At 42.4% G+C, this 27,696-nt stretch overlaps 2 protein-coding genes across 4 annotated transcripts; both read right to left on the bottom strand.

The window, feature by feature from the left end:
* Positions 1-773: 773 nt before the first annotated feature.
* LOC102404396 (probable inactive serine protease 58) lies at positions 774-7,736 on the bottom strand. Its single transcript, XM_006052094.4, has 5 exons — positions 7,314-7,736; positions 5,584-5,722; positions 4,882-5,141; positions 1,846-1,985; positions 774-1,762 (listed from the first exon to the last, which is right to left on the bottom strand). Exons 1-5 carry the CDS (start codon positions 7,357-7,359, stop codon positions 1,613-1,615), a joined length of 735 nt encoding a protein of 244 aa, XP_006052156.3. The 5' UTR covers positions 7,360-7,736; the 3' UTR covers positions 774-1,612.
* Positions 7,737-12,447: 4,711 nt separating this feature from the next.
* LOC102404071 (serine protease 58) lies at positions 12,448-26,500 on the bottom strand. Of its 3 annotated transcripts, none has more exons than XM_025291697.3 (6): positions 26,404-26,500; positions 20,079-20,207; positions 18,103-18,256; positions 15,310-15,560; positions 13,265-13,401; positions 12,448-12,870 (listed from the first exon to the last, which is right to left on the bottom strand). In XM_025291697.3, the coding sequence occupies exons 2-6, from the start codon at positions 20,116-20,118 to the stop codon at positions 12,721-12,723; spliced, it is 732 nt and encodes a 243-aa protein (XP_025147482.1). In that variant the 5' UTR covers positions 20,119-20,207; positions 26,404-26,500; the 3' UTR covers positions 12,448-12,720. The 3 variants fall into 3 exon arrangements, with proteins under 3 accessions (XP_025147482.1, XP_025147483.1, XP_044803149.1); XM_025291698.3 differs by having other exon boundaries at positions 26,348-26,459; XM_044947214.1 differs by lacking the exon at positions 26,404-26,500 and adding an exon at positions 20,750-21,055.
* Between the last annotated feature and the right edge of the window lie 1,196 nt (positions 26,501-27,696).

Below are 27,696 nucleotides of genomic sequence, written 5' to 3' on the forward strand. Positions count from 1 at the left end.
ACAGCCGATGATCTGAGGTGGAGCTGATGTAATAATAACAGAAACAAAGTGCACACTGAATGTAATGCCCTTGAATCATCCCCCAACCATCCCTGGGCCCTGGTCTGTGGAAAAATTGTCTTTCGTGAAACCAGTCCCTGGTGCCAAAAAGGTTGGGAACCACTGCCCTAGAGAATGGATCCTGTGCTAAGACTGAGTCTTCTTTTAAGCCTATAAAAGAAGAGCCCCTATTTACTTGGTGACTTAGGCATGCTAGGTTGCTTCAGTCATGTCTGACTCTTTGTGACCCCATGGACTGCAGCCCATCAGGCTCCTCTGTCCATGGGATTCTCCAGGCAAGAATACTGGAGTGGGTCGCCATGCCCTCCTCCTCTTGTGATATTAAAACCCCTCGGAGGGATGCCATGAAGGAAGAAGGAGAATTGAATTCTTCTCAGGAGCCAGAAGATCAATCAACATTATCTAGTTCTCATTCCTGAGATCAAGATCAATGTGAATTTCTTAAGAGTGGCTGATGCTCTGCCCTGGTAGACACTTGGAAGGAGCAGAATGGGGACATGGGGATAAGCTATTTGAGGAAGAATTAATGTACTACAGTTTTTCAAGGTCAGTTTGGAGGAGGAAAATATGGTATCCCTGAGAATTTTCACCAAAATGCTCTCACTGCAGAAGACTTGAATGAGCAGATAGACAAGCTGATCTGTTCTAAAGTCCTTCTTCATTGTTCTCATTGTTTTTAAATGGCTCCACAAGCAAAGTGAGCAATGGAACCAAATGGAGCATGTGCAGAGACTTCTTGCAAAGACCTAATTTGCAAAAATGTCACTGACCCATCTCACCCTTAATATAATACAGGTCAAAGGCCACTCCCCATGGAAATCTATCAAGTAAAGCTCTCAGATGGTAACTGGAGCTGCAAAAGTGAGATGAAAAGAGAAGAAGGAAGGAAGAAAAAGGCAAGAGTGTTTAACTGGGGGAGAATGAAGCTCCTGGGGCAGCTGGCATCATAGAAAGAGTACATTGGGAAAATCCATCCTATATTCTCTGTTCATCTGCTGTGACCTAAACCCCAGTTACCTTTGGTATTAACCTCTCAGAGCTAAGTCCCTACTGAGAATGCTGCAAAATGAATGTCCAGAATCCATGTCTGGTGCTGAGAATTGTGTGGGTAACACATGTCCCCCCTTAAACCCTCTATCCTTCCTGGGAATTCTATTTAGTTTGATCCTTCTCAGACTTCCGGCTGGCATGTATAACTTGCCCAAAGCACATGTGATTGAATCAGTGCAAGTAGTAGGCGTTTTGTTACCCAAAATGGCAATCAAGTAACCTTTTTTAAATTTTTGTTCCCAGTAAGGCAATGATCAGTTCATTAGCGAGAACACAGTCGCCACTTCATAAATTCCAAGAGGTGTGGAGTTTGCTATCATCGTCAGTAGGGGAGGAGGAAGTGCTGCCATGCATAGTCACATACAGGGAGGTACCAGCCACCCACCCTGTGGGGCAGGAGTGAGACAGACGTGTGGGATGCAATTCAGGACACCTGGTTAATTCTGAGGCTGGACTTAGGAACGGGTGTTGTCACAGGGTCTAGAATTCCTGCCATGAGAACTCAGTTGTTCTGGATGGTATTTTCAATCCAGGGTATGTAGTTAATGATCCTGGTATAGATGCCCACATCGGCTCTCAAAACACACCCATCCACAAACGTCAGGATTCCTTGAAGTACCCCATTGCACACCGCTGGGGCAGCTGTGACTTCCTGCCAGGGAAAAGGAGACCGAATTATTTTTCGGGCAAAGGACACAATAAGATGGGGACATTAAGGCACGGAGAGCACACTACCTTGCAGGGCTGCCTCCGTCCTGGCACGATGCCCACGCACATCATACTGTCTCTGATGTACATGTATTTATAGGCTTTGCGGCACTCAACTTTGGAGATTACAGATATATTCACATTCTGCAGTGAGTCAGGGTCCTTGTCTGGAAGAAAGAATGAAATAGAACTTCCTTAGGAGTTATGAGATACCAATCTTCCTTCTTTCCTTTCCTTCATTTTCAACATAGTTCCTTTCCTGGTAGAAACAAAAAAAGAGTTCAAACACAGAGAAATCAAAACCGTGGCCACTAAGACAGTAGGAAGTGATCAGATTAACAATTTCTCATGATACAAAGCGTCTATTTATAAAAGAGGTTAAATTCTTGGAAGTTAGATGGGAATACAAGACATTTCTGCGATGAAGTGAAATAAATTACTTACAATTTTTTTCTGGCAATTCAGACATTTTAAAAGCATCCTTTAAGTTGGAATTTTTATTTATTCAGTTTAATTTTATTTTACTTTTTGAGCTTTCAGGTTTATGATTTGTCCCACAGTTTACATTCATTACCTATTCCTTTCCAATTTTTCAATTGAAACACACTAACATGAAACACTGCATAAATTAGGTATACAGTGTATTGATTTGACATATTTGAATATTGTAGCATTGAGTCAGAGGTAGATGCCCGCCCCCCCCCGCCCCCACAATGGTAAAATGATAGGAGATTCATTCTCTGTGGACCAAAAACTCCAAGAGGAGAATAGCAGGTCGATTAAGGGAGGAGGCTGGGCCACATATGCATAGAAAGTTTCCTTAGAGCTCAAAGTGGAGTGATATCAAAGGATGCTCTACCCATAGGCCTTTGTGGTAGAATCCATCTTGGTTAAGAGATGCATGTCCACACGTAGGAGAATCCTGAGATATACCAAATATGGACTGTGAGCCTGGCAAATCAAAATGATTGGCCTCAGGGAACCTGGAAAAAATGCCCCATACAAGTGATTTAACTTGCCATGAGGTCTCAACTCTCTCTTTCCCCGTCTGAGTCTGCCCGTGTGGCTATGAACACATACTGTACTCTTTCCTCCTAATACTTGACTTGTTTCACTACTTTCTGTCTTTGTGGGAATTCTCTTCTGGAAAACTGAAGAGCCACAGTCCTTGTCACTGACCACTGGTCTAGTGGCTAGAATTTGGTGTTCTCACTGCTGCAACCTGGCCTCACTGTTCAACCTGGCTGGGAACTCAAGCCCCACTTCAAGCCACTGGAGGTCAAGACCACTAGAGATCAATATGATTGGCCATAGTCCACCTCTATCACCTCACATAATTTATTTTTTTTTTTTTTGGTGGGAAAAATTAAGATCTAATCCCTCGGCAAGTTTGATTATAATACAATGTTGCTATCTATATTCACTTTGTGTGCTTAGCTGCTCAGTCTTGTCCAGCTCTTTGCAATCTCATGGACTGTAGTCTGCCAGGCTCCTCTGTCCATGGGAATTCTCCAGGCAAGAATAGTGGAGTGGGTTGTCATGCCCTCCTTCAGGGGATCATCCTATACTGTGTATTAGATTTCCAGAACTTATTTATCTACTAGTTACAAGTTTGTACCATTAGACAATGTCTCTCTTATTAATATTTTGAGAGTCTGAAGGAATTTAGAGAGATCTAAGCCTAGTTTTTCATTCATCAGATCAAAAGTATCCAGTATCTGCTTAAAAAAAATCATGCAAAAAGTGGTTTCGCTTAAACCCATAAAACTTGGATTTGAAACTAGGTCTCCTCATTTCTAATTCAAATTATTTCCTTTATATCAATAGTTCACACATATTGTGAACTCTGAAGATCCATAACAAAATTTTTCCAACCTGCAACAAAATGAGAGAAATAAGAACAAAGAAGTTTCTATGCACATGTGTGTTCTTGCCAAGGATTCTTCTTTGGGAGGAAGTATATTATTTTGAGATTTTGCTTTTTAGAGGTGTGTTTATTTGACTATCTTTATTTGAAAATAATATATTAATTTTTTAAAAGAAAATGAGATTCTTTGCCTTATTTTCTAGTCTAGCAATAACTGTATAGCTCAACTTTTCTTTTGGAAAGGCCTTTTTAAAAAATGCTTACTTAACTACTTCATGAGCCAGATCAAAATAAACTGCATTTTTTGGTAAGTTATGTCTCTTTTTGATTAAAATGACATAACACAGATAAATGAAACATACTGCTTAACAGAAAAGCGTTTGCCTATTTCCAAAACTCAAGTTGTCTCTCAAAGGACAAGGAATTTCTACTTTTTTTTTTTTTTTACTGGAATACAGTTATTTATAATGTTGTGTTAGTTTCAGGCATACAGCAAAGTGAATCAGTTATACATATATCCTTTCTTTTTAAGATTCTTTTCCCATATAGATAATTACAGAGTATTGAGTAGACCTACCTGCGCTATATATATAGATCCTTATTAGTTATCTATTTCATGTATAGTAGTGTATATGTCAATTCCAATCTCCCAATTTATCCCTTCCAATTTTCTGATGAAGTGAGTGAATATTCATTTTTAAAATGTTACCAGGTAAAAATCTTAAACTTTTGTTGATCTGTATCACAATTTTGCATAAAGAAGTTCTGCATGATTTAGCACAATATTGTGTATTTATCTTGTGTTTACTACATAAACATAATTTTGCTCTATTTCAGGGCTTTAAGTTTCTTTAATGCATGCAATGGTTTGAAACCATCTAATGTAGTTTATGCCTCATTTCAGAATTAAGAAAATTAAGGCTTCAAAGGTAAAGTGACCAATGAGCTGTCATACAGCAAATGAAGCCCAGAATACAAATGTCTTCTTTCCATAAACACATCTATCAGATATGGAAGCAAAGATGTAGAAAGATACAGAAAAGATTTCAGGACTCCTACAGTGAGACTCTGGAGTAGGGAAAGGAGATGAAAGGATGAATGGAAAGGTTAGAAGAAAGTTCAGTGGGAAAAATGGCAGGAGCTAAGGAAGAGTGGAAGTCGGAGGAGGCGTGTGTCTGGTTCTGAGAGCCACCCACAGTGGTCACACAGGTTGTAGGCCCAGGTGGAGACGATACACATGTTGTCTTCAGCTGCAGGCTCTTTGGGCAGGCTGACTATTTTCACGTAGTTGTTGAGTTCAATATGGGTTTGCAGCTTGATTAACATGAGGTTGTGCTCAATAGAAGTGATGGAAAATTGTGGGTGATGAATCATCTTCTCATAACCAACCACTTGTACATATTTTTCTTCATCTATATTGGATGGTTTTGTAACTCCCAGTATTAACTGAAGCCTCCTAGAACAATAGAGATGTTTGTGAGAAGACTGAACAGACATGGATTATCCATCCTTCTGGACCTTTATGGGGCTTTCCTAGTGGCTCAGATGGTAGAGAATCTGCCTGCAATGCAGGAGACTTGAGTTCAATCTCTGGGTTGCAAAGATCCCCTAGAGAAGGAAATGGCAACCGACTCCAGTTTTCTTGCCTGAAGAATTCCATGGACAGAGGAGCTTGGTGGTCCAAGCTCCATGAGGTCACAAAGAATCGGATATATGACTGAGCAATTAACACACTATAGGCCTTGATGAGCTCCTCCCCAAAGCCTTTTCTCTACTACTGAACATCCCCAGGACATCTCTCAAATCCCATTTAACTGAGTGGACCCCAGGGAGGATTCTGGTCTGTGCCCAACCTGAGAACTCAAAGCATAGGTTGATGTTGGAGGCGTCTTACTCACGGTAAGTTACAGTTTGCAGCTGTGATCACCCAAAGAGGGTGGATCAGGACTCCAACACAAGGCAAGTAATCAGACTTCAAGTAGATCAGGTAGGGGGGAGTGATGTCGTCTTTGTAGTTTGGATCAAAGGTCAAAGCAACTGGACAGAGACACATAGAGCACAAATTCTGAGATTGTTTTTCAGGTATTATTTGAAAAAAACAAAGGAAGAGAACTCAATAGACACATTGCCCCACCCTTCTCTCCAGGATTTTTATCTGTAAGTTGAATATGTAAACTGGATCAGTTTGTTCTAAAACATGAAGAAAATGATAAAAACATATATTTCATAAGATGAAAGGTGTTTTCCCTTTTAGTTGTCATTATGTGTTCTTCAAAGTATTGATCAAATACAACCTTCCTTAAATACCTTCCAAGATTCAGTAGGCATATGACAAATCACTCATGGAGAACTTCCTATCATTGCCATGTTTAGAATGCTTTAGCCAGTATTATCCCTTTCTCCTGACAATGCAAGTCTGAATGATAATGTTTCATTTAAAGAACAGAGCAAATGCTAACAGAATCTGACAAGGGAGGTAACCATTCATTCAACAAATAAATATTGATCATCTAGTATGTGGCAGGCTCTAAGGGCTTGGGCTACATAGTGAACAAAACAGAGATATGCCCCTGCAGTCCTACATTCTGATGAGTGGAGACATTCAGTAATAGTAAATACAGGAATACCTCAATGGTATAGTATGTTGGGTGGCGATTAGTGCAGGGAGCAAGGGAGGGGAAGTATCAGAGGTGTGCATGCGTGTGGGTATGTGGGGGCCATTGTGCAGCATTGCATCAGCAGTTGGGAAGACCTCAGGGCCAATGTGAGAGATGAGCGATGTAATGAAGACGTGGGAGTTAATTAGGTGTCTAGGGAAAGGAATTCCAGTGAGAGAATATGCCTGGAGCAAGAGTCCTCAGGCCTGTTTAAGGCACATCAGAGAGGCCAGGGAGAAAGGCAGGAAGGGAAAGAGGCCAAGAGGTGATACGAGATTTTGTAGAGTGTTATAAGGACATGAACTTGTCTCCTAAGTGACACACGGAATCGCTTCAGGGTGTTGTGTAAAGGATGATAATTTCCTTACAGAGAAGTGTGGCATGTAGGTTTATAAAGCAAAGAGCCCTGTTAGGAGAATGATTTGGTAATAAAGACAGAAGAGGGTGTCTTGAGCCATAGCGATCCATGGAGGTGGTAACATGTGATTGGATTTAGGAAATGTTTAGAAGACAGAGACAGCAACAGGTTCCGATCAGATTGATGTGGGGTATAAGAGGGGGTTCATAAATACTTCCAGGGTTTTTGTTTGAATGACTGGAACCATGTCTGGACAAGACCTAAACCCCTAAATGTTCTGCTTTGTCCATTAGCTGGACCCCTGTTTTCCAACCTGGACTCCACTTTTCATTCGCCCAAACCAAGCATCAGTCCTGTTCTCCACAGGCCCAGAGTCATGCCCCTGTCTTCCTTAGAGAATCTAGGGTCAGGTTTCAGGGTCCATGCCTCCCCCAAAAGCACTCAGGCAATCACCCTAAGGCAAAGACACAGGAAGAAACCTGGTGTGGAAGTGCTGAAGGAGAGTCAGTCCTGTGCTTGCAGTCTGGAACCTTGCTCCTGTCTTCACCCATCTTTCGTGATTCCCTCAGGATTTCTCTTGGGCAATTAAGGAGAAAGATATGCAGTTACTCACCAGGCAGGTTCAAGACAGCCCACAGAAGGATTAAATTCATGATCATGTTGAAAGCCTTTTCAAAAGATGAGGTTCAGTGCCTTGAAAAGAATGCCAAGGAAGGAGAGAAGAACACTAAGATGAAGCAGGAAGCCGTTCTAGAGTTGGAACAACGGTCATCTGAATTCTTTCAATTGCAGGATTGAGTTCCAAAAGAGTAGGATGTGGTGCCAGATATTAGAGGGCCTTCAACAAAGACCAGATGACTTGGTCTTCAACACAGTGGAGAACGGATCTGGAATCCAGCATTTCTCTCCCCCTCTTCAGGGAAAGATGCACCTAATTTGAGAGATGCTGAAACTCACAGTGCTCCCTGCTGTGTAAGTCTCTCACACCATGTCTCTCTCTGAACTACAGACTGGTTCCTCCTACCTTTGTGATGCTAACCCTCATCTGTGTGACACTGACATTTATTTCCAGTGACCATAACCCCACCCTCGGGGGCTGATCTTGACCCATTTCCCTGACACTAAACTCCTCATTGAGATATATGAGTCCTTTCTTCCATGTCACTACTCGTCCATTTATTTTCTCAGCCAGCGAGTGATTTACACTATGTGTCTGATGTGTGCCGGGCTGTATGCTGATGTAAGAGGTACCCAGATGTGAAGACACTGCCCCAACTGCAAAGATTTATAGACTAGTGGGAACAGCAGGTCTATAAACAGGCAATGGCGAAACAAAATATTCAGAACTAAAAATCTAGATATACCCCTCTCTAGGGAGAAATATTTGCCAAACATGTATCTGTTAAATGATTTGCATCCAAAACATAAAATGGAATCTGAAAATTCAACAATATGAAAAACAAACAACCAGGTTAAAAAGTGGGCCAAAGATCTGAACAGTTTACCAAATGCATTAGCCTGCCCAAGCTGCTGTAACAAAACACCACAGACTGGGTGGCTTCAACAACAGACTTTTATGATCTGTTACTTTGTTGTAAAATATGAAGAAAATGATGGAATCAGTTGTAGTAATTCAACACGCATGATCAAGGTACTAACACATTCAGTTCCTGGTGAGAGCTCTCATTCCAGTTTGTGGCCAGCAGCCTCTCGCCTTATTATCATATGATCTTTTCTGTCTACAAGCAGAGTAGTAGTAATAGTGCTCAGTTGCTCAAAAAGCGAGCTGCTCATGGGGTCATGTCTGACTTTTTGCAACCTCATGAACTATAGGCCTCTAGGCTCCTCTGTTCCTGGGATTTCCCAGGCAAGAATACTGGAGTGGGTTGCCATTTCCTCCTCCAGGGGATCTTCCCAACCAAGGGACCAAACCCGTGTCTCCTGCATTGGCAGGTTGATTCTTTACTACTGAGCCACCTGGAAAGGCCCCAACTGAAAGTTACATGAAGTTAACTGAATCACTTTGCTGTAGGCCTGAAACTAACACAATGTAGTAAATCAAGTATCCTGCTGCTGCTAAGTCACTTCAGTCGTGTCCGACTCTGTGCGATCCCATAGACGGCAGCCCACCAGGCTCCCCCGTCCCTGGGATTCTCCAGGCAAGAACACTGGAGTGGGTTGCCATTTCCAAATCAAGTATAGATCAATTTAAAAAGAAAAAAGTAAAAGAAGTGATCAGATGAGCATTTTATTAAAAACTCTGGAACAAATAGAGATGTGATTCAATAAAGAGTGCTGGGGGCACTGGTCAGTGAGTCAGAGACATGAAGCAGGGCATAACTAGAGACAAGCCCACTGGAGAAGACAAGCAAACAGAGGGGCTTGTGGTTTAGATGGACCAAAGATTACAAGAAAAAGAAGTGGTGTTGAATTAAATGGGGTTAGTGTCCAAAGTGTCCAGAGTTGGACATGACTGAAGTGACTTAGCAGCAGCAGCAGCAGCAGTGTCCAAATTTGAGAATTTGGTTTTCCTGTATGTGCCAGGATAAGCTGTGGTGTTCATCATAACCCAGCCTTTTATTTTTTCTGTTTTGTTGTTGTTTTATTTTGTTTTGCTTTGCTTTGATAGGAGAAATGCATCCACACTCAGAGGGTATCAATATAAAAAAACCAAACCGCCTCAGCAATCTCTGCAGATACAGATTCACCATGTCCCTCATGAGATGAACTCCAAATCTCTTTACTCTTTGCAGTCTTTTTCTCCTCTGGGGTGAGTCTCTCTGCTCATCTCTCTGTTCCTTTTTCCCTTTTTAACAGATAAACCCATGTCACGCTGTCCCTCTCCTACATGTAACTCCATGCTGCTGCTGCTAAGTCACTGCAGTCGTGTCTGACTCTGTGTGACCCCAGAGATGGCAGCCCACCAGGCTCCTCCGTCCCTGAGATTCTCCAGGCAAGAACATCAGAGTGGGTTACTGCCGGGAGCTGGCATATTGCATATTGAGTGCATATTGCATATTGAGTGCAGCACTTTCCACAGCGCCATCTTTCAGGATCTGGAATAGCTCAACTAGAATTCTATCACTGCTGGGAGCCAGCATGAGGCACTCTGCCCATGGCAAAGGTCATGAGGAAGGAGGCTCGGCATATGCAAAGGCGGGATCGAGCCTCAGGAGTCCCCCTGGAAATTCTCGAGCATCTACCCCCAAACCAGAGTCTGCCTACTTTCTGCTTTGTGCTTTCACCTACACCTCTGACTTTACGGGGGGCTGTCCCCCACTACCTCTCTCTGAAAAAAGAGTTAGCTTACAGCTCCAGTTAATAATTCCTGGGTGTGACAGTGTTTCAACCTACAAACTCCTTTGGAAATCCTCTAGCCTGCCTGAATAGGTTTTTCCGGCCACATGTGATTGTTCAGAGCCTCCCAACTGTGAGAGGCAGGAGATGTTCTAAACTGTCTAAACACAGATTCTTTGGAGTAGTTAAAAGATTGATTAGAAATTGTATTGGTGAAGGGTTTTTCACTTATTGAGCCAATGTTCGCTGCTAAGTCTCCATACTCCTTACCTACTGTGTCCTTGGCGGTGTATTGATTGATATAATGGGTATATAGAAATATAAAATGCAGCTTTGTCCAATGCTTTTTTGGAGGCTGGTGCCTGACTTTGGAATAATCACCTTTAGAGAAAAATAAGTTTCTTAAAATGTTAACAGGCCTCCTGGCCAGAAGATGATGTAATTCACCTGAACTTTTGCATATGATAAGTTTGAAAGCCTGGCTTCGATTAGGACCAGGAACTGCTGTCCTTGCATGACTCCACCCCTTCCGCCATTATCCTCTATGCACAACTTAAGGTATAAAAACTACTTTGGAAAATAAAGTGTGGGCCTTGTTCACCAAAACTTGGTCTCCCCATGTCGCTCTCTCTTTCAAATTCTGGCTGAGTCTCCATCTGGAGCGCGGAAGCCGCCATGCTTGCTAATTATGCCTGGGCTTCTAAGATCCGACCGGGGAGGCCTCAGCGTCTCCTCTTCTTCGGGAGAACGGAAGGACGCCTGTGGCCTACGTAAGTGGTGCAAACTTCTTGTCTTGAAGTTTTATTGGTCTCCCACATAAACCAAGCTACTCAGCCTCTTTTCTCCACTGAGTTTTCCTACTGAGCTATCCTCATTCTATTACTCTTTATATCCTTAATTAACGTTTAATTAAGCAGTTGTTTCCTGACCCTCGCCTACGCCGACTCTCCTTCCAATACCCTAGATCAGCCGGGGCTGGTCCCCGGCAGGTTACCATTTCCTTCTCCAGTGCATGAAAGTGAAAAGTCAAAGTGAAGTCACTCAGTCGTGTCCGACTCTTAGCGACCCCATGGACTGCAGCCCATCAGGCTCCTCCGTCCATGGGATTTTCCAGGCAAGAGTACTGGAGTGGGGTGCCATTGCCTTCTCCGTGTAACTCCATAGCCTCTCATATGTAACTCCATAGCCTCTCATATATCACTCGATCCCCTATTTTGGGGTCATTTGACATCTTGTCAATGCCGTAATTTTAGGTGTCTTGGTCAATGCATTGGGTATGCTGTACATTGCCACTTTATGCCAGTGTGAGAGATGCAATGATCATGGATCAAAGCTCCTCCCAATAGCACAGAACTTTACCTAAGTCTGAACCTACTGCCTATAAACACAGAAACTGCCTCATTGTTTCATTATCATCAGAGATCCAGATCTTTGCTAGAAATGGCCACCTCTATTTTCTTCAAGGATCTCAAATATAACATGCCCCACCTTGCTCCTGATCCATTACAAATGGAAACAGTACTTCTCTTTATATTACCATCTAGCATTCTTGCCTGGAGAATCCCAGGAACAGGGGAGCCTGGTGGGCTGCCGTCTATGGGGTTGCACAGAGTCGGACACGACTGACTTGACTTAGCAGCAGCAGCAGCAGCAGCAGCAGCAGCAGAACCACCATCTACCTTGTTCAAGTTAGAAACAGGGGTGATCCCTGACTCTGCCCCTTCTGTTTCTACTCACAGTCACTGTGTTTAAAGCTTACAGACTCTGTGTTCTTACATCTCCCAACTCAGACATTTGATGTTCTATTTACCATGGTGACTTTAATGACTAAGCCTCTGATGCCTACAAGATAAAAAAAATCTAAATTCCTTTACCAAACAGGTCAGGCCTTTTGCTATCTAACCCTTACCTGCATAAATAATACTTTTCTATCACATTCTCTCTTCCCGTCTATGAACAATTTATTTTCCACCTTTCAGTATTACTTATTTACATGTATTTTCCAGAACATAATGGTTTTTATGCTTTTCTTTTACCTAACTATACCTCAGTTCTATAATACTCTCCTCTAATTTGTTGGCCCCTTGGTGGTACCTCCTGTGCCTCTGACACCCTGATTTTTTCCTATATTCTCATGGAACTTATTGCTCATCTCCACTGTAGTAATTATCACCAGGTAATAGAACTGGTTAATTGATGGCAAAGTCTGCATTATATCTACTCTTGTACCCCTAGCATATGTGCATGCATGCATGCTCAGTTGCTCAATTATGTCCAACTCTTTACAATCCCATGGACTGTAGTCCTCCAAGCTCCTCTGTCCATAGGATTATCCCAGCAAGAATACTGGAATGGGTAGCCATTTTCTCCTCCAGGGGATCTTCCAGACTCAGGGACTGAACCCGCATCTCCTGTGCCTCCTCCATTGCAGGTGGATTCTTTGCCACTAAGCCACCTGAAAGCCCCAGGCATATGCAGTACCTACCAAACAGCAGACATTTCAACAATTTTTGAATGAACAAATGGTTGGGTATGTTGTTAGATTTCTCATCATGTTTACAGTTTATATGATAAAGAAATAAGTTTTTAGTGTCACAGAGTTTTAGTGTCATTTCTTTTTAATAAATTCTGGTCAAGAACAAGAAACATAATAAAGAGAGTTGTAGATCCAGGGTGGAAATCATGAAGATACTGCACTGAGGGGATGGAGGACCAGAGACGCCTCAGTAGCTTTCAATGATGCTCATGATCCATCTTGAATAAGAACTGATTTCTGTGAAGAATCCTTCATTTCCAAGGGTGACACTTCCTTTTGCCCAACTCAAGATTCCATGTACCCTCCCACCGCAGATGGCCGGAGCTGCCGAGACTTCCTGCCAGAGAGAGGGAACAGGGGGTCAGCGTTGCTTTGTTCCTCATCCAACAAGGATTTATTCTAAGAAGTGGCACATTGTGATAGCAGAAGCTTCTACCAGACTGGAATCATTTTTCTTGAGAGGGGAGAACCCTCTCTTCACATTCATGCAGGTCTCACCTCTCTAGGTTTGAATTTGACCAACCTGAGTGCAAGTAGGAGGAGAAAGGACAAGTGACTCTCCCCTGACTCTCTCCCACTGTAAAGGAAGTCAGGGGTATGGATGACCAATCCACAGACTGAGGAGGCAGAGGAAGACCGCAGGCCTTCTGCTTGGATCCTGTTTGGTCTCCTACAAGCACCTTTCCCCGTGGACCCCTTGCTGTGTGCTTGTCTGGTGGTAGCAGAGATACCTTAGCATCAGACAGGGTCTTTAGAGGCTGCCCCACACACAGAACGTTTGCTGCCGTTCTTTCGTCTTGCATGTTCTGGCACTCATCGTAGGGACGAGTATATTGGTTTATCCAAGTCAGGATGTCAGGGTCACTAACTGCGGGAAAGAGAGAAGTCCAGGGTGACTCTCCTTATCACATATACTCTTGTGATCAGCCTCTGTTTTGTGAATACATTGTATATATTTATAGTAGGTATCAGACATTCCATCCTTCTTAGAGTCCCTTCTTCAGTATTTCTGTGTCTGAGCAGTGGATTCAAAGCATTACATGAGCCTTATCAGATATCATCAGATCTATAATTCTCTCTGTACTGCGCATAACTTGGAAAGCTTAAAAAACCCACAGGAAAATTATTAATGCTTGTGAGGAGAGAGAGACAGAAAGCTGTTGTCCATAAGAGACTTTCCTTTTGGGGACATATTTCATCATCTTTACATTTAATCATAAAGGGAGAAAATGATTTTTAATGTGTTTTAAACTGCATTTTTTATAGTGAGATCATTTATAAGTGGATTATTTATAAGTACATATGTATATGTATAAATATACATATATAATTTCCCCTAAGAAGTAACATTGCTCATCTTACTTATTGCAGTTTTACTATACTGTTAACCTCAGGATATAAGGAGTCTAACCAACACATTATATAATTTTAATCTCTGGTGGAGAGTAATAAGGAGGAAGGAAGCAAAAAATCGACTAGAAATCTCTCAAGTTAAACCTAGCATTACTTATAAAGCAGAATATTTTGGATACATTTCCAATCTAATGTTTTAAATCAAATCAGACCAGGAAGTGTCAGGTCAGAAAAGGATGAGAAGAGTTATGTTCAGTTTTAACTTTTTTGGAAATCTAATTGAAATACTTAGAACAAGTTAGGTGAAAGTAACCTACTTACTTGAAATAGTGAATTCTTAGTAGATATTGGCAGGCTGGCCCTAGAGAGCTTATAGAACTGATTTGTCGCTGTGATTCTGACATGACATGCAGAGCCTATGTGATGAAACTTTTTGTAGTTTTATTTTGTTTTCAAGTGGTATGTAGTAAATTACTTTGTAAAATGTGAAGCAGTTACTTTGAATAAGATTTAAAAGCTTCAATTTGTTCAGAAAATATATTCACTTAGATTCTCTAGAATGTTGCTTCTAAATTGAAGTGAAGTTGCCAAATTTCATTGGCACTGAGAATGCAAAAGCTCCCACTGGTTACCTTTACAAAACAGACTGATAGACCAAAACAGTCTCCTGCTTTATATTTGTTTTTATAGAATATATGAATTGTTCTGTAACCACAGGAGAAAGGTTTAAACCTGATTACTAGCCACAACTTGCCATAGTGAGTAGGCTTTAACAAGCTAATCAGTCAGTGTCACTCTTTAAAGTCAGCATGTTAGACTCCTCCAATAAACAACAGAGTGCCAACCAATCAACAACACTCTCACCCAGGTAATCAAGCCTCTACAGATGACATCAACTCTCTTCAGCCTCTGAAAGTCCTCCAAACTCTCAATGGAAAACTTCCCACAAACCCCATATAAGCACTGCTTAGTACTCTGTACTGCTCATTGAGATGGTGTCTGCTCAGCGTTGCTCTTCTATAATAAGCAATAACTTCAGCTTTATCATTTCAGATATCAAGTGGTGGTTCCAGTATCCTCTGTTAATGAAGGGGAGGATAATGGTGGTATAAGGTAGTATAAGCTGCATCCTTCATGTATGTGTGTGCTGTGTGCTCAGTCATGTGCGGCTCTGTGACCCCCATGAACCTGCCAGGCTCCTCTGTTCATGGGATTCTCCAGGCAAGAATACTGGAATGGATTGTCATGCCCTCCTGCAAGGGATCTTCCCAACCCAGGGATTGAATCCTCGTCTCTTGCATCTCCTGCACCGCAGGCAGATTCTTTACCACTGAGCTGCACCTGAGAAGCTCTTCAGATATATCCCTCCTCATTTTCCCCAGTGCCAAAACCTTTTCAGGATGAAGAACACAGAGTCACTTACGGTTTTTATATTTACTCCAGGTCCAGGTTGGGATAAAGCAGGATTCATTAAGTGATAAGGGTTCCATAGCTATGGCTATGGTTCCCACTTGGGTGGTGATTTTAGCGGCCTCAGACAGTTTTATCATCATCAGGTCATTGCTCAGATATTCTGAGTTGAAGTCAGGGTAGGGCACAGTCATTGAGTAACTCTGGGTCTGCTCGTGCTTATTTTTGATGTTGGGTTGATAAATGCCCAATCGGATTTTAACACTATGGAAGGAAGGAAGGCAGGGAGATTAAAAAAATGAAACAAAACAAAACAGGGTTTACAGAATGTCAGAACCACAAGAAGTGTCATAGGTGACTTTCTTTAATCATCTAATCATCTTCATTTTATTTCTTAGACCTGAGAACCAAAGTGACCTGCCTTGGCCTGTAAAATAGTAGTAACAATAGTTTATAGGATTGTTGTATTAGAGTCAATGTAGATACATAAAATCTGACATGGTATGTGCCACCTAGAACGTACTCAGTGGAATCTAGTTGTTGTCGTCGATGATATTAATGATCACAACAACCACCTGGATAATCTGAATGAATAGGTAACAGATATGGCACCAGAATCCATTATTCCAGAGGTCTTTGCCTGCCCTCCACTGCTTGAAACAACTCTGGAGCAAGTATATTGTACCTGCTGTTTCTGGACAGTCTTAGGCCCTTTCCAGGTCCTTTTGGGCCCATATCTTTGTATTTACTGCAATCTGCCTACACTGATTACTGATTCAAAAGACTCTTAGCAGTCTAACAGGACTCCCACTGACCACCTTCTACGATATTTCCTGGACAAATTCAAACCCACCCACTTCTATTGCCAGGAGTCCAGTCATCTAACAGACACAGGAGCCACTGCCTGCCAAAAGACAGTTTGTGCATTAGGTCTGGCTGAGAGAAGAAAATCCAATTTTCCAACACCAGTTCTTGGAGTGGATGGACTATATTTCCTGCCTATATTTCCTTTGTATTTCTCACTGACACAAAGCAGGGGTTCGATCTGTGTTTGAATGAACTGTCTTGAACAACCAGATGGCTGAAAACTCTGAATTAGAAATGACCCTTGTACATTCCTGAAACTGTGACTAGGTTCCAATTATCTAACACTTTGTCACACACAACGGAGATACAGGTTTGTAAAGGACAGCATCATCTCGTACAGAGCTCCGTCACTCTTCTTCTCTTACCTGTATCACATGGCTTCTGCCTAACACTTCAACCTCAGCCTGTGAACACCCACCCCTTGTATGAGATTCTCTGTATACTCTTCCCTCTGCCTGGAATTTCCCCAGGAATTTATTCAACCTGGTTGCATCCTCCTTTTCATGTAGGTCTCATTTCTTCAAACAGACCTGATATGATCACCCTAACTAAAGTAGGTATCTTGTTTTATTCCTGTATTTTGCAGCATGGTACTCCTTTCAATGTTTTATTTTGGAACTTTTATTTGCTTTGACGTATTTCCTCTACCAGAATGTGAGCTCCATGAGGGAAGACTAATTATCATCTTGCTCCCTTGCTGCTTTTTCAGTTCATTAAGCAGTCCCTGGAATATGGTAAAAGTTCCAGAAGTATGTTGGATGAAAGTTGAAAGTGTTAGTCATTCAGTTGTGTCCGACTCTTTGCAACCCCATGGACTGTAGCCTGCCAGGCTCCTCTGTCCATGGAATTCTTCAGGCCAGAATACTGGAGTGGGTGGCCATTCCCTTCTCCAGGAGATCTTCCCAACCCAGGGATTGAACCCAGGTCTCCTGCATTGCAGGCAGATTCTTTACCAGCTGAGCCACCAGGGAAGCCCTCAAGTAGGTTGGATGGATGTCTATTATTTATTTTCCATGAGAAAGAGACTTCTGACATCTTCCTCTTCATCTCCTCCTAAACTGCCCAAATGTGTATCTTTTTCCCCACTGGGAAGATGACTCTCTCTCCTCCTGGGTCTTCTGATTCCCTGGGATGCCATTAGAACTTGCTAGAATGCCTCACAAGACCTGCTTTTAAAATTTATTTATTTATTTTTAAGTGAAGGATAATTGTTTTACTAATACTGTGTTGGTTTCTGCCATACATCAACATGAATCAACCTCAGGTATACCTATGCCCCCTCCTTCTTGAACCTTCCTCCCATTTCCCATGTCTCATCCAAACTCAACCGGGTTGAGGTCCCTGAGTCATATAACAAATTCCCATTTGTTATCTATCTTACATATGGTAGTGTATATGCTTTGACGTTACTCTCTGTATTTGTCTCACACTCTGCTTCCTCCCCTCATCCCTGTGTCCATAAATCTGTTCTCTATGTCTGCCTCTCCACTGCTGCCCTGCAAACAGTTTCATCAGTACTGTCTTTCTAGATCCAATAAATATCCATTTATATACGGTATTTGTTTTTCTCTTTCTGACTTCCTTTACTCTGTGTAATAGGTTCTAGGTTCATCCACCTCATTAGAATTGACTCAAACGTGTTCCTTTTTATGGCTAAGTCATATTCCATTGTATATATGTACCACAGCTTCTTCATTCATTTGTTGATGGACATCTAGGTTGCTTCTATGTCCTAGCTATTGTAAATAATGCTGCAATGAACATTTGGGTACATGTGTGTTTTTTAATTTTGGTTTCCTCAGGGTATGTTTTAGCAGTGGGATTGCTGAGTCATATTATAGTTTTATTCCTAGTTTTTTAAGGAATTTCCATACTGTCATCAGACCTGCTTTTGTTTAAATAGATCCCCCCTGGCTCCCAAGAGCAGAGAAATACTTACGGAGAGGGGCAGTGAGCAGCGGTCAGTACCCACTGTGGGTGAATAAGTGTCCCCACACAGGGTTCTGGGAAGGACTGCAGGTAGACCATATAAGGAATAGTAAAATCTACTTCATTCGTCTTCTCAGTGTTGGAATCTGCTGCCAGAATGACTCCTAAAGAATCAGTGGGTCACAGGTAGAGAGAGAGGGTAAGAGGTGAGAGTTGGCCAGGATAGTTTTCCCACCCTAAGGTTTTCAAACTAAATAGTCTTCTGTTGCTAAGTCGCTCAGTAGCGTCTGACTCTGTGCAACCCCATAGACGGCAGCCCACCAGGCTCCCCTGTCCCTGGGATTCTCTAGGCAAGAACACTGGAGTGGGTTGCCATTTCCTTCTCCAAGGCATGAAAGTGAAAAGTGAAAGTGAAGTCGCTCAGCCATGTCTGACTCTTAGCGACCCCATGGACTGCAGCCTACCAGGCTCCTCCGTGCATGGGATTTTCCAGGCAAGAGTACTGGAGTGGGTTGCCATTTTTCCCTGTTTTATTTTAATTGAAGGATAATTGCCTTACAGTGTTATGTTAGTTTCTGCTGTACAACAACTCGAAGCAGCTATAGGAGTACATACGTCCCCTCCCTTTCGACCTTCCCTCCCTCCCACCTCCATCCTGCCCCTCCAGGTCATCACAGAGCCCTGAGCTGAGCTCCCTGTGCTATACAGCGGCTTCCCACCAGCCGTCTGTTAATATTCACACATGGCAGTGTGTGTATGCCAATGCTACGCTCTCAATTCGTCCCACCCTCTCCTTCCTGTCGTGTCCACAGTTCCTTTTTCTGTGTTTGCCTCTCTATGCCTGCCCTGCAAATAGGTTCATCTGTCCCATTTTTCTAAGGGAAATCATGCATGTCACCCAAGCTGTACTGCTGCTGCTACTGCTAAGTCGCTTCAGTCCTGTCCAACTCTGCGTGACCCCATAGACGGTTGCCATTTCCTTCTCCAGTGCATGAAAGTGAAAAGGGAAAGTGAAGTCGCTCAATCGTGTCCTACTCTGAGACCCCACGGACTGCAGCCTACCAGGCTCCTCTGTCCATGGGATTTTCCAGGCAAGAGCACTGGAGTGGGTCGCCATTGCCTTCTCCGACCCCAGCTCTACACACTAAGAAAACTGACACGTGTCTTTGCTTGAGTTGGAGGTATACTGAAGTTCTGTGAAACTAACGCAAAGGCATATCTGAGGCTGATCATAAACCCTGATTGGCAGTGCTGTGTATAATAAAAATGTAAAAAAGAATTACTACTTTAAAAATAGTATTCTAAATTCACTTTTGCCAGGAATGAAAGTAAAAAGTTAAATCCTACCTGACTTTGGTGCTAAAAGGAGTGGAAGAGCTTGGGGGAGGGACCTGAGGCTCTCACAGCCCCTGATTCACCCCTCTTCCCAACCTGCACTTATTCCTCCAGAGTCCATCTGCCCAGAGAAAGGGAAGGTGTACTTTTTTGCTCTCTGTCCAGGAGTCCTGGGACAGTGCAGGGCACTTATAAAGACATATGCTAACTTGCTCACAGGTGCAGAAGAAGCTTAGAGAGACCGTTGATGGGGTGAGCCATGCATCAAGAGTGGTACCTTTCACTTCCATTAATAGTAAATCGAAGGAAATGCCCACCACCTCCTCTCTCTTCAGTTTTGGCCAGTTACTTCCCTCTCTGATCCATGTGCATGCATGCATGCTTAGTTGCCTCAGTCATGTCCAACTCTTTGAGACCCTATGAACCATAGCCCACCAGGGTCCTCTGTCCATGGGATTCTCCAGGCAAGAATACTGGAGTGGGTTGCAGTGCCCTCCTCCAGGGGATCTTCCCAACCCAGGGTTTGAACCCATGTCTGTTATGTCTCCTGCATTAGCAGGTGAGTTCTTTATCACTAACACCACCTGGGAAGCCCCATCCTCCTGCACATCACCACATCACTCCCTAAGCAGCAACAAGACCTAGACTCACCAGCCATGCTCATGAGCATGAAGAAGACACAGCACTTCATGACAGTCTGGGATCTCGCCAGCAGCAGACAAGTCAGATAAGGCTCTCAGCTGTCTCAATCTTTAGTCCAAATAGCCTTGGCAAGAACAACTGAGGGAGAAATATTACTTTGTGGGGGTATGGAAGGAGCAAGGATGCTAGAACAATCTTCAAACCAGCCCTTATCAAAATCCAGTTAGATAAGGCACAGCTGGGAGCTGGCTCTGATGTGGGTGAAAGAGGAAGGGGCAGACAAGTCCAGCCCCTGGTGCCTCTTCTCTGACCCTAAAGGTCTCAGGAGTCATGATGTACCTGCTGACATTCCCCTCCCCTTTCTGTGACATAGTCATTCTCTGTTGTCCTCTCCTCCCTTTGTGACTGTGAACCTTATTCCCTGCCCTCACTTGTCATCTCCATTGTCCCAAGAGTCCCTCTTCTCTTCTCAGAGACTCCTCAAACATTGGGGTATGAAATAAAGTTAACAAGGCATCCTCCCCTTCCCGTTTCAGTGATGAGGATGCTGTGGTCTCCATGGAAGTTAGCAGCAAACTTGGGACTTGAAACTGAGTCTCCAGATTTCCTCTGATGTGTTGAATTGTACCTGAGTCCTGTGCTCCCAGAAAACAGTGGTGGGTGAAAAAGTTTTGGCTTACCACAAAGAATGACCCTTCCCCACGTTAGTTTGAAGAGACTGCCCACTCTTTCTCAGGGCTCCCATAGGACTTTGGATGACTTCTTTGTTCACCTGTGACAAGGTCAATCACAGGCCCTTTCCCCTTTTTCACCTGAACCCACTGACACAGCCAGACATGGACCCTCCAATTCCCCAATCTGTCTCTCATCAATGATTAGCTGAGCTTGCAACTGTTACCCCCACGCCACAACAAATCTAACTACAACTAGAGATAAACACTTCCTGTTCAGCTGACTGAGAATTCCCTGATTGTAAAACAGCCTCAATTGTTCACCTCTCCAGCTGTGACTTGTATATATCTCCCTACAAAAGTCTTAAGGTAAAATCATTCTGCCGAGACACTCTGATCTTCAAATACCTCTTATTACAGTAATCTGAATAAAATAAATCTCCTTACCTGTTCAGTTTTTGTGTTGGACACTTGCTACTCTTTTTAATGTTACCCCACTCCTTTTTATAAGTTAGCCGTCTATAGTTTTCTTGTGTTGTTTTTGGCGTGGGTATCAGGATAGTGCTGGCCTTGTAGAATGAGTTTGGAAGTGTTCTCTCTTCTTCAGTTTTTGGAGGAGTTTGAGAAGGGTTGGTGTTCATTATCTGACTGTTAGAATTCTCCAGTGAAGCTCACTGGTCCTGTCTTGTTTTCTGTGTTGAGAGGTTTTGATTACTGACTTGATGTCTTTACTCATTATTGGCCTGTTCAGATTTTCTATTTATAAAGTGCTTAGAACAGTGAGTTCTAATGGTAAATAGTAAGGCTATATAAACACTTGTTAAATAACAATAACCTTAGGATCCCCATATTTTTCTGGGGACACCTTTTGCTCTTTATGTCCAAATATTGCTGTTAAGTCCTTAAAGCTTTGTAAAATTTCCATATGCATTAATAGTAGTGAAGAGCATAGACTCAGGAGTTAGTTCAGGCTTCAATTCCTGGCTTTAGGACTTTTTAGCTGTCTTGTCATGATAAAAGCATCCAGCCTCTTTAAGCCTCAGTATTCTAATCTATAAAATGGGAGGAATATTAGTACGTACATCATAGGATGGGCATCTTGGTTGCTCCAAAGCTTTAGTGGTTATAAATTAAGCTGCTGTATACATCCATGGGCAGGTTTTTGTGTGGGGACACATTTTCAACTCCTTTGAGTGAATAGCAAGGAGTGTGATCACTGGATCATATGATAAAAATATGTTCAGAAAGTTTCCACAGCTTAGATGGAGTATAAATTTTAAAAAGTGATTAGACTTTTAATAAATGAGTATTTTTAAGACTAAATGAGTATTTTTGAGACTAAATACTTTTGTATTTGCATTTTTTTCAACAAGGTAGACATTCTTTCTTGACTTTTAAAGAGAAGACTAAAATCATAACCAAGATAGTAAATATCTTATGTATTTTTTAAAGTCTTTTAAAATTTGATTTTGAAACTAAAGTTACTTGCCATAAAATAAAATAATTACAATCATTTTCATTTAAATAAAGAATTAAACTTCTAGGGGAAAAGAGGCTTCTATTTACTTTATTAAAACAAATATTCTTAGATAAATTAATCTTGAGTATCCCTTGAAATTCTTTGCTTGTTAATGGGAAAACCGGTAGATAATGGAGTGTGCCAATTTGGAGTAAATTTACTTTTACTCTGCTTTTATCCCATATGAAATACATTTACATTAAGAAGCTAAACTTTCAAGAGCAAAGATTACTTTTACATCGCTATTGAAGGTCCTAACCATGAAGCTGGCAGTTGAGAGCCAACTTAGTTTTCAGAGCAAGTGATAAGTAAAATAAATGTATCTGTTACTGTAATGAGACACAGCAAGCAAAAAAACTTTTCCTAATCTCAGATGGTTACCTCTTTGTTGTTGTACATTGCCTTATTTTTGCTATGAAATATCATGTCTTTCTGGATTTTATTGAATCGTGAATTAGGTTTCTGTGTGTTGTAAACATAGTTGGGTGAGAGATACCTTTTCTGACCCTACAATATGGATTTTTATTTTAAATTGTAGTATGCTTTCATAAGCCTTTTGATGGTTTTTTTTTTTTTTTTATTACACTTTGAAAGCAGACCTTTGTTTTCCATCTGTCCATTCTTTGATCCAGTTTTCCTTCCCTGTGGCATTTGCATTGATTAGCATTATATTCTGTAGTCTCTATTTGTTGTTTCCCCAGTGAGAATGAATACACCGTGAAGGCAGGGTTTTAACTGTTTTGTTCCCTGCTGTATGTATCTTTAGTGGATAATACATTGTTAGGCATGTAATAGACCCTCAATAAGTTTAGTAAGTGGTTGGATAAATAAATAGATATATTGTCTCCACTGTACAACATGCCAGGTTTATTTAATCAATCTTCTATTAATGAGTATTCAAGTTATTTCCAGATTTTCAGGGTTATGTAGAAAAGTACATCAATAAGCATCCGTGGTTACTCTGGCGGAGATTGTGGCTGCCTCCTTAACATTAACTCCTCCACTTTTTTGATAGCTAACCTTAGAATTACTCAGTTCAGTTCAGTTGCTCAGTCATGTCTGACTCTTTGCGACCCCATGGACTGCAGGACATCAGGCCTCTCTGTCCATCACCATCTCCTGGAGTTTACTCACACTCATGTCCATTGAGTTTATTATAGTCCTACTCTCACATCCATACACGACTACCAGAAAAACCATAGCTTTGACTAGACAGATCTTTGTTGGCAAAGTAATGTCTCTGCTTTTAAATATGCTGTCTAGGTTGGTCATAACTTTTCTTCTAAGGAGCAAGCATCTTTTAATTTAATAGCTGCAGTGACCATCTGCAGTGATTTTGGAGTCCAAAAAATAAAGTCTGACACTGTTTCCCCATTGATTTGCTATGAAGTGATGGGACCAGATGCCATGATCTTAGTTTTCTGAATGTTGAGCTTTAAGCCAACTTTTCCACTCTCCTCTTTCTCTTTCATCAGGAGGCCCTAACCAAACATATACCAAGTGGACCATGTTTATTGAAAAATGAAAAGTCTACTCCTTGCTTGGATGGTGTGCCATGTAACTTGATTATAAGTTTCAACAGTATAATCTCCTTCAGTGATTGGCTCAATTATGTGCAAGTGACCAAATTCAGTTAAGGAGACACCTACGACATTTGACAGGGACTCCTGGGGAAAAAGCTGCTTTCTCCCTAGATACAGGCAAGGAGGCTGAGGTGATTAGGTGAACAGGTGTATACTGGTGGTGGTGATGGCTAGGATAAAAAGACATTTCACAGGGAACAAGAAAATCTTGAAATTCATTTGTTTCTGTAGGGAAGCCTGAGATCTTTAGATAAGATAGACATAAGGTAGCATTAAAAAAAAAAGTTACGTGTGAAATTATTTTAGGCCATAAGTAAACATAAAGGCAATTCAATAACAACTAAGGAAACACACAGGGCAGATTAGTTATAACTGAACATTTAAGAGCCTTGAACTCAAGGCTAAGGAATTTGGGCTCCATCCTAGTGGCATGATAAGGCAATATTAAGACCTCAGGACTGCTTGGTACAAATGTGCCATCCAGAGGTATACAAAGGCATAGAAAATTGGTAGAAGTAATATGCATCTTGCCATACCTTCCTCTTCTAAGATACCTGTTATGGACTGCATATTTATATTCCTAACCACCAAAATTCATATATTCAAAGTCTAGCACCCAAAGAGATGTTATGAGAAGGTAGAGCCTTTGGCTTTGTTGTTGTTCAGTCACTCAGTCCTGTCTGACTCTTTGCAACCCCACAGACTGCAGCATGCCAGGCTTCCCTGTCCATCAGCATCTCCTGGAGTTTGCTCAGACTCATGTGCATTGAGTCGGTGATGCCATCCAACCATCTCATCCTCTGTCGCCCCCTTCTCTCCCTGCCTTCGATCTTTCCCAGCATCGGGGTCTTTTCCAATGAGTTGGCTCTTCACATCAGGTGGCCAAAGTATTGGAGTTTCAGCTTCAACATCAGTCCTTCCAATGAATTTTCAGGGTTGATTTCCTATAGGACTGACTGGTTTGATCTACTTGCTGTCCAAGGGACTCTCAAGAGTCTTCTCCAACACCACAGTTCAAAAGAATTAATTCTTTGGCACTCAGCCTATTTTATCATCCAGCTCTCACATCTGTACTTGACTACTGGAAAAACCATAGCTTTGACCATAGGGACCTTTGTAGGCAAAGTAATGTCTCTGATTTTTAATATGCTGTCTAGGTTTGTCATTGCTTTTCTTCCAAGGAGCAAGCATCCTTTAATTTCATGGCTGCAGTCACTGTCCATGGTGATTTTGAAGCCCAAGAAAATAAAGTCTGTCATTTTCCCATTGTTTCCCCATTTATATGCCATGAAGTGATGGGACCAGATGCCATGATCTTAGTTTTTTGAATGTTGAGTTTTAGGCCAGCCTTTTCACTCTCCTCTTTCACCTTCATCAAGAGACTTTCCAGTTCCTCTTCGCTTTCTGCCATTAGGGTGGTGCCATCTGCATATCTGAAGTTGTTGATATTTCTCCCGGAAATCTTGATTCCAGCTTGTGCTTCATGCAGCCAGGCATTTTGCATGATGTACTCTGCATATAAGTTAAATAAGCAGGGTGACAATATACAGACTTGATGTGCTTTTTTCCCAATTTTGCACCAGTCCATGTTCCATGTCCGGTTATAATTGTTGCTTCTTGACCTGCATACAGATTTCTCAGGAGACAGATAAGGTGGATTTAGGTATTCCCATCTCTTTAAGAGGGAAGGAAGGCTTAGATGAGGTCATAAAGGTGGAACCCCCATGATGGAATTAGTGGTCTTACAAGAAGGCGATAGTGTCACTGAACACAAGTCCCTATGCCCAACGCACAATGAAGCCAAACAATACCAAGACATTGGAGTATGGAGAAGAGAAAAGTTTGTTGCAGGGCCATGCAAGAAAACAGGTGGCTTAAACAGGGAGTTTGGCTTAAACCCCAAGCTCCCTGAAAGCTGTCAGCAAAGCCCTTTTATAAGAAAGGTGAGGGATGGGGTGTGGTTATTACAAACATATTGTGTCAGAGCCTTTGTTCTTAATGTAGGATCATGGTCAGTCACCACGTTGCTGTAAATCTCCACCAAAACAAATGTTATTCTCTGTTCTGACAAGAAAGGGCAAGGTCTCAAGGCTCTACTTTCGCCTGCCAAGGTCCAGGCCCTGGCTAAGAAAAAGGGGTGTCTGCCCAGGTCGGTTACCTGGAGTGTTCAACCAGCATCCAATCTGCATCTCCCCACTAGTGCCCAGGCTCAGCTGATGAGACAGAGCCCACCTGGCTCCCTTGGGATCAGGTCCCCAGACCCTGCCCAGCTGTCATCACTGAGCGTGCCAGGTGCCCAGGACCCAGCTGGCCCTCAGGCTCCTCAGGCCACCCAAAGTTGCAGGGTGGGGTGTGTACCATGGACCCATGCAGACAGCCCCAGCCTTTAGGTTGCAGAGGAAGTGATGGGAGAGAGACTCTTCCAGCCAGGGGTGGCCGCAGTGAGGGCTCCACGATCTGCAGGACACAGCCCCCAGTCTGTGCCCTCCAGCCCACCCAGCTTACCTGCCCGCTCAAGGTGGGAAGGCCTGGAGGGGCTTGGGGAGAAGGCCTCCACTTACCCCTTACCACACTCTCCTCTGGGAGGACCACAACACATCTAACCATTGGCCAAGGGCAACTTCCACCCACCAGGTGAAAGGTTTCCTTCTAATGGTTGCTTGGTAACAGGATAACAGCTGTGTGCTATTGGCTGCATTCCACTCGCCCCTATTAAATTACCAGAGTCAGCTCTCTCATATATGTGAGGATACAAAAAGGCAGCTATCTACAAGCCAGAAATTGGGGCCCCTCCTGTGTCACCTTGATCTTGGACTTTCCAGCCTCAAACACTGTAATTAATGTCTGTTATTTAAGCCACCCAATTTGTGGTTTTCTGGTTATAGAGCACCAACTAAGATAACACCCATCCATCACCGTATCATGTGATCCTACTGGGGATTACAAACATTTTTACCTTTCAGACCTCCTCCTCCTATTCCAATGCTTTTATGTTTACACCATATTGTATCTTTTTTCCTGTGTGTGTGTGTGCTAAGTTGCTTCTGGCTGGCCCAACTCTTCGCGATCCTAGGGACCATAGCCCCCCAAGCTCCTCTGTCCATGAGATGCTCAAGGCAAGAGCACTGGAGTGGGTTGCCATGCCCTCCTCCAGGGGATCTTCCTGACCCAGGGATCCAACCCACATTTCTTATGTCTCCTGCATTGGCAGGCAGATTCTTTACCACTAGCGCCACCTGGGAAGCACCTTTTTTCTTGATTCATAGCAAATACACATAGGAATCATGTGTTGGGACCTATACTCCTAGTCATTCTCTAAATGATCCAGGGAGCAGTGTTGAAGGGCTAAAGGAGGTGTCTGTGCTTCCTCTTGGGATAAGGCTGAAAACAACAGAGAACAACACCCTTGTAAGCCTAGACTTTTATGACCGCAGAGTAATAGATCAATTTTCCACAAACTTATCTACATTTTCACCTTTTAAAAAAATTATAGTTCAAAATGGTACATATTTTGGGCTGGAGTTTTGGGGGGTGGTCTAGTGTGGGAGAAGGGTACAGATTGCTGGCAAGAATCATGCCTGCTGGAGCAATAAAATTCCTGATGGAAAAGAAGAACATCTTGGAGAATAAAAGAAATAGGTAGGTGAACACTTGGAAAATATAGGATCTGTTATTTTTTAAAACATTCTCCATCTAGCCTTTCCCTTAACCTAGTCTCACAGAGTTTCAGGTAGATAAGAAATGAAGGAAGAGAAGGAAGTCATGGCAATAGCAAAGCCTTTGGAAAAAAGACAGCTGGGAAGGAAGGTTCAAGAGGGAGGGGACATATGTATATCTATGGCTGATTCATGTTG

The sequence above is a fragment of the Bubalus bubalis genome, chromosome 8, assembly GCF_019923935.1.
Source record: "Bubalus bubalis isolate 160015118507 breed Murrah chromosome 8, NDDB_SH_1, whole genome shotgun sequence".
Classification (NCBI taxonomy): Eukaryota; Metazoa; Chordata; class Mammalia; order Artiodactyla; family Bovidae; genus Bubalus; species Bubalus bubalis.

Bases quoted from the DNA above. Each gene is read 5' to 3' on its own strand.
- LOC102404396 (XM_006052094.4), bottom strand. From the start codon at position 7,359: ATGATCATGAATTTAATCCTTCTGTGGGCTGTCTTGAACCTGCCTG. The intron at 5,723-7,313 runs GTGAGTAACTGC...GTCTCTGTCCAG, and splicing joins GGCTGTCTTGAACCTGCCTG to TTGCTTTGACCTTTGATCCA. The intron at 1,763-1,845 runs GTAGTGTGCTCT...TTTCCCTGGCAG, and splicing joins GACGGAGGCAGCCCTGCAAG to GAAGTCACAGCTGCCCCAGC.
- LOC102404071 (XM_025291697.3), bottom strand. From the start codon at position 20,118: ATGAAGTGCTGTGTCTTCTTCATGCTCATGAGCATGGCTG. The intron at 18,257-20,078 runs GTGAGTCTAGGT...CTGATTCTTTAG, and splicing joins CATGCTCATGAGCATGGCTG to GAGTCATTCTGGCAGCAGAT. The intron at 13,402-15,309 runs GTAAGTGACTCT...TCTTTCCCGCAG, and splicing joins CTGGAGTAAATATAAAAACC to TTAGTGACCCTGACATCCTG.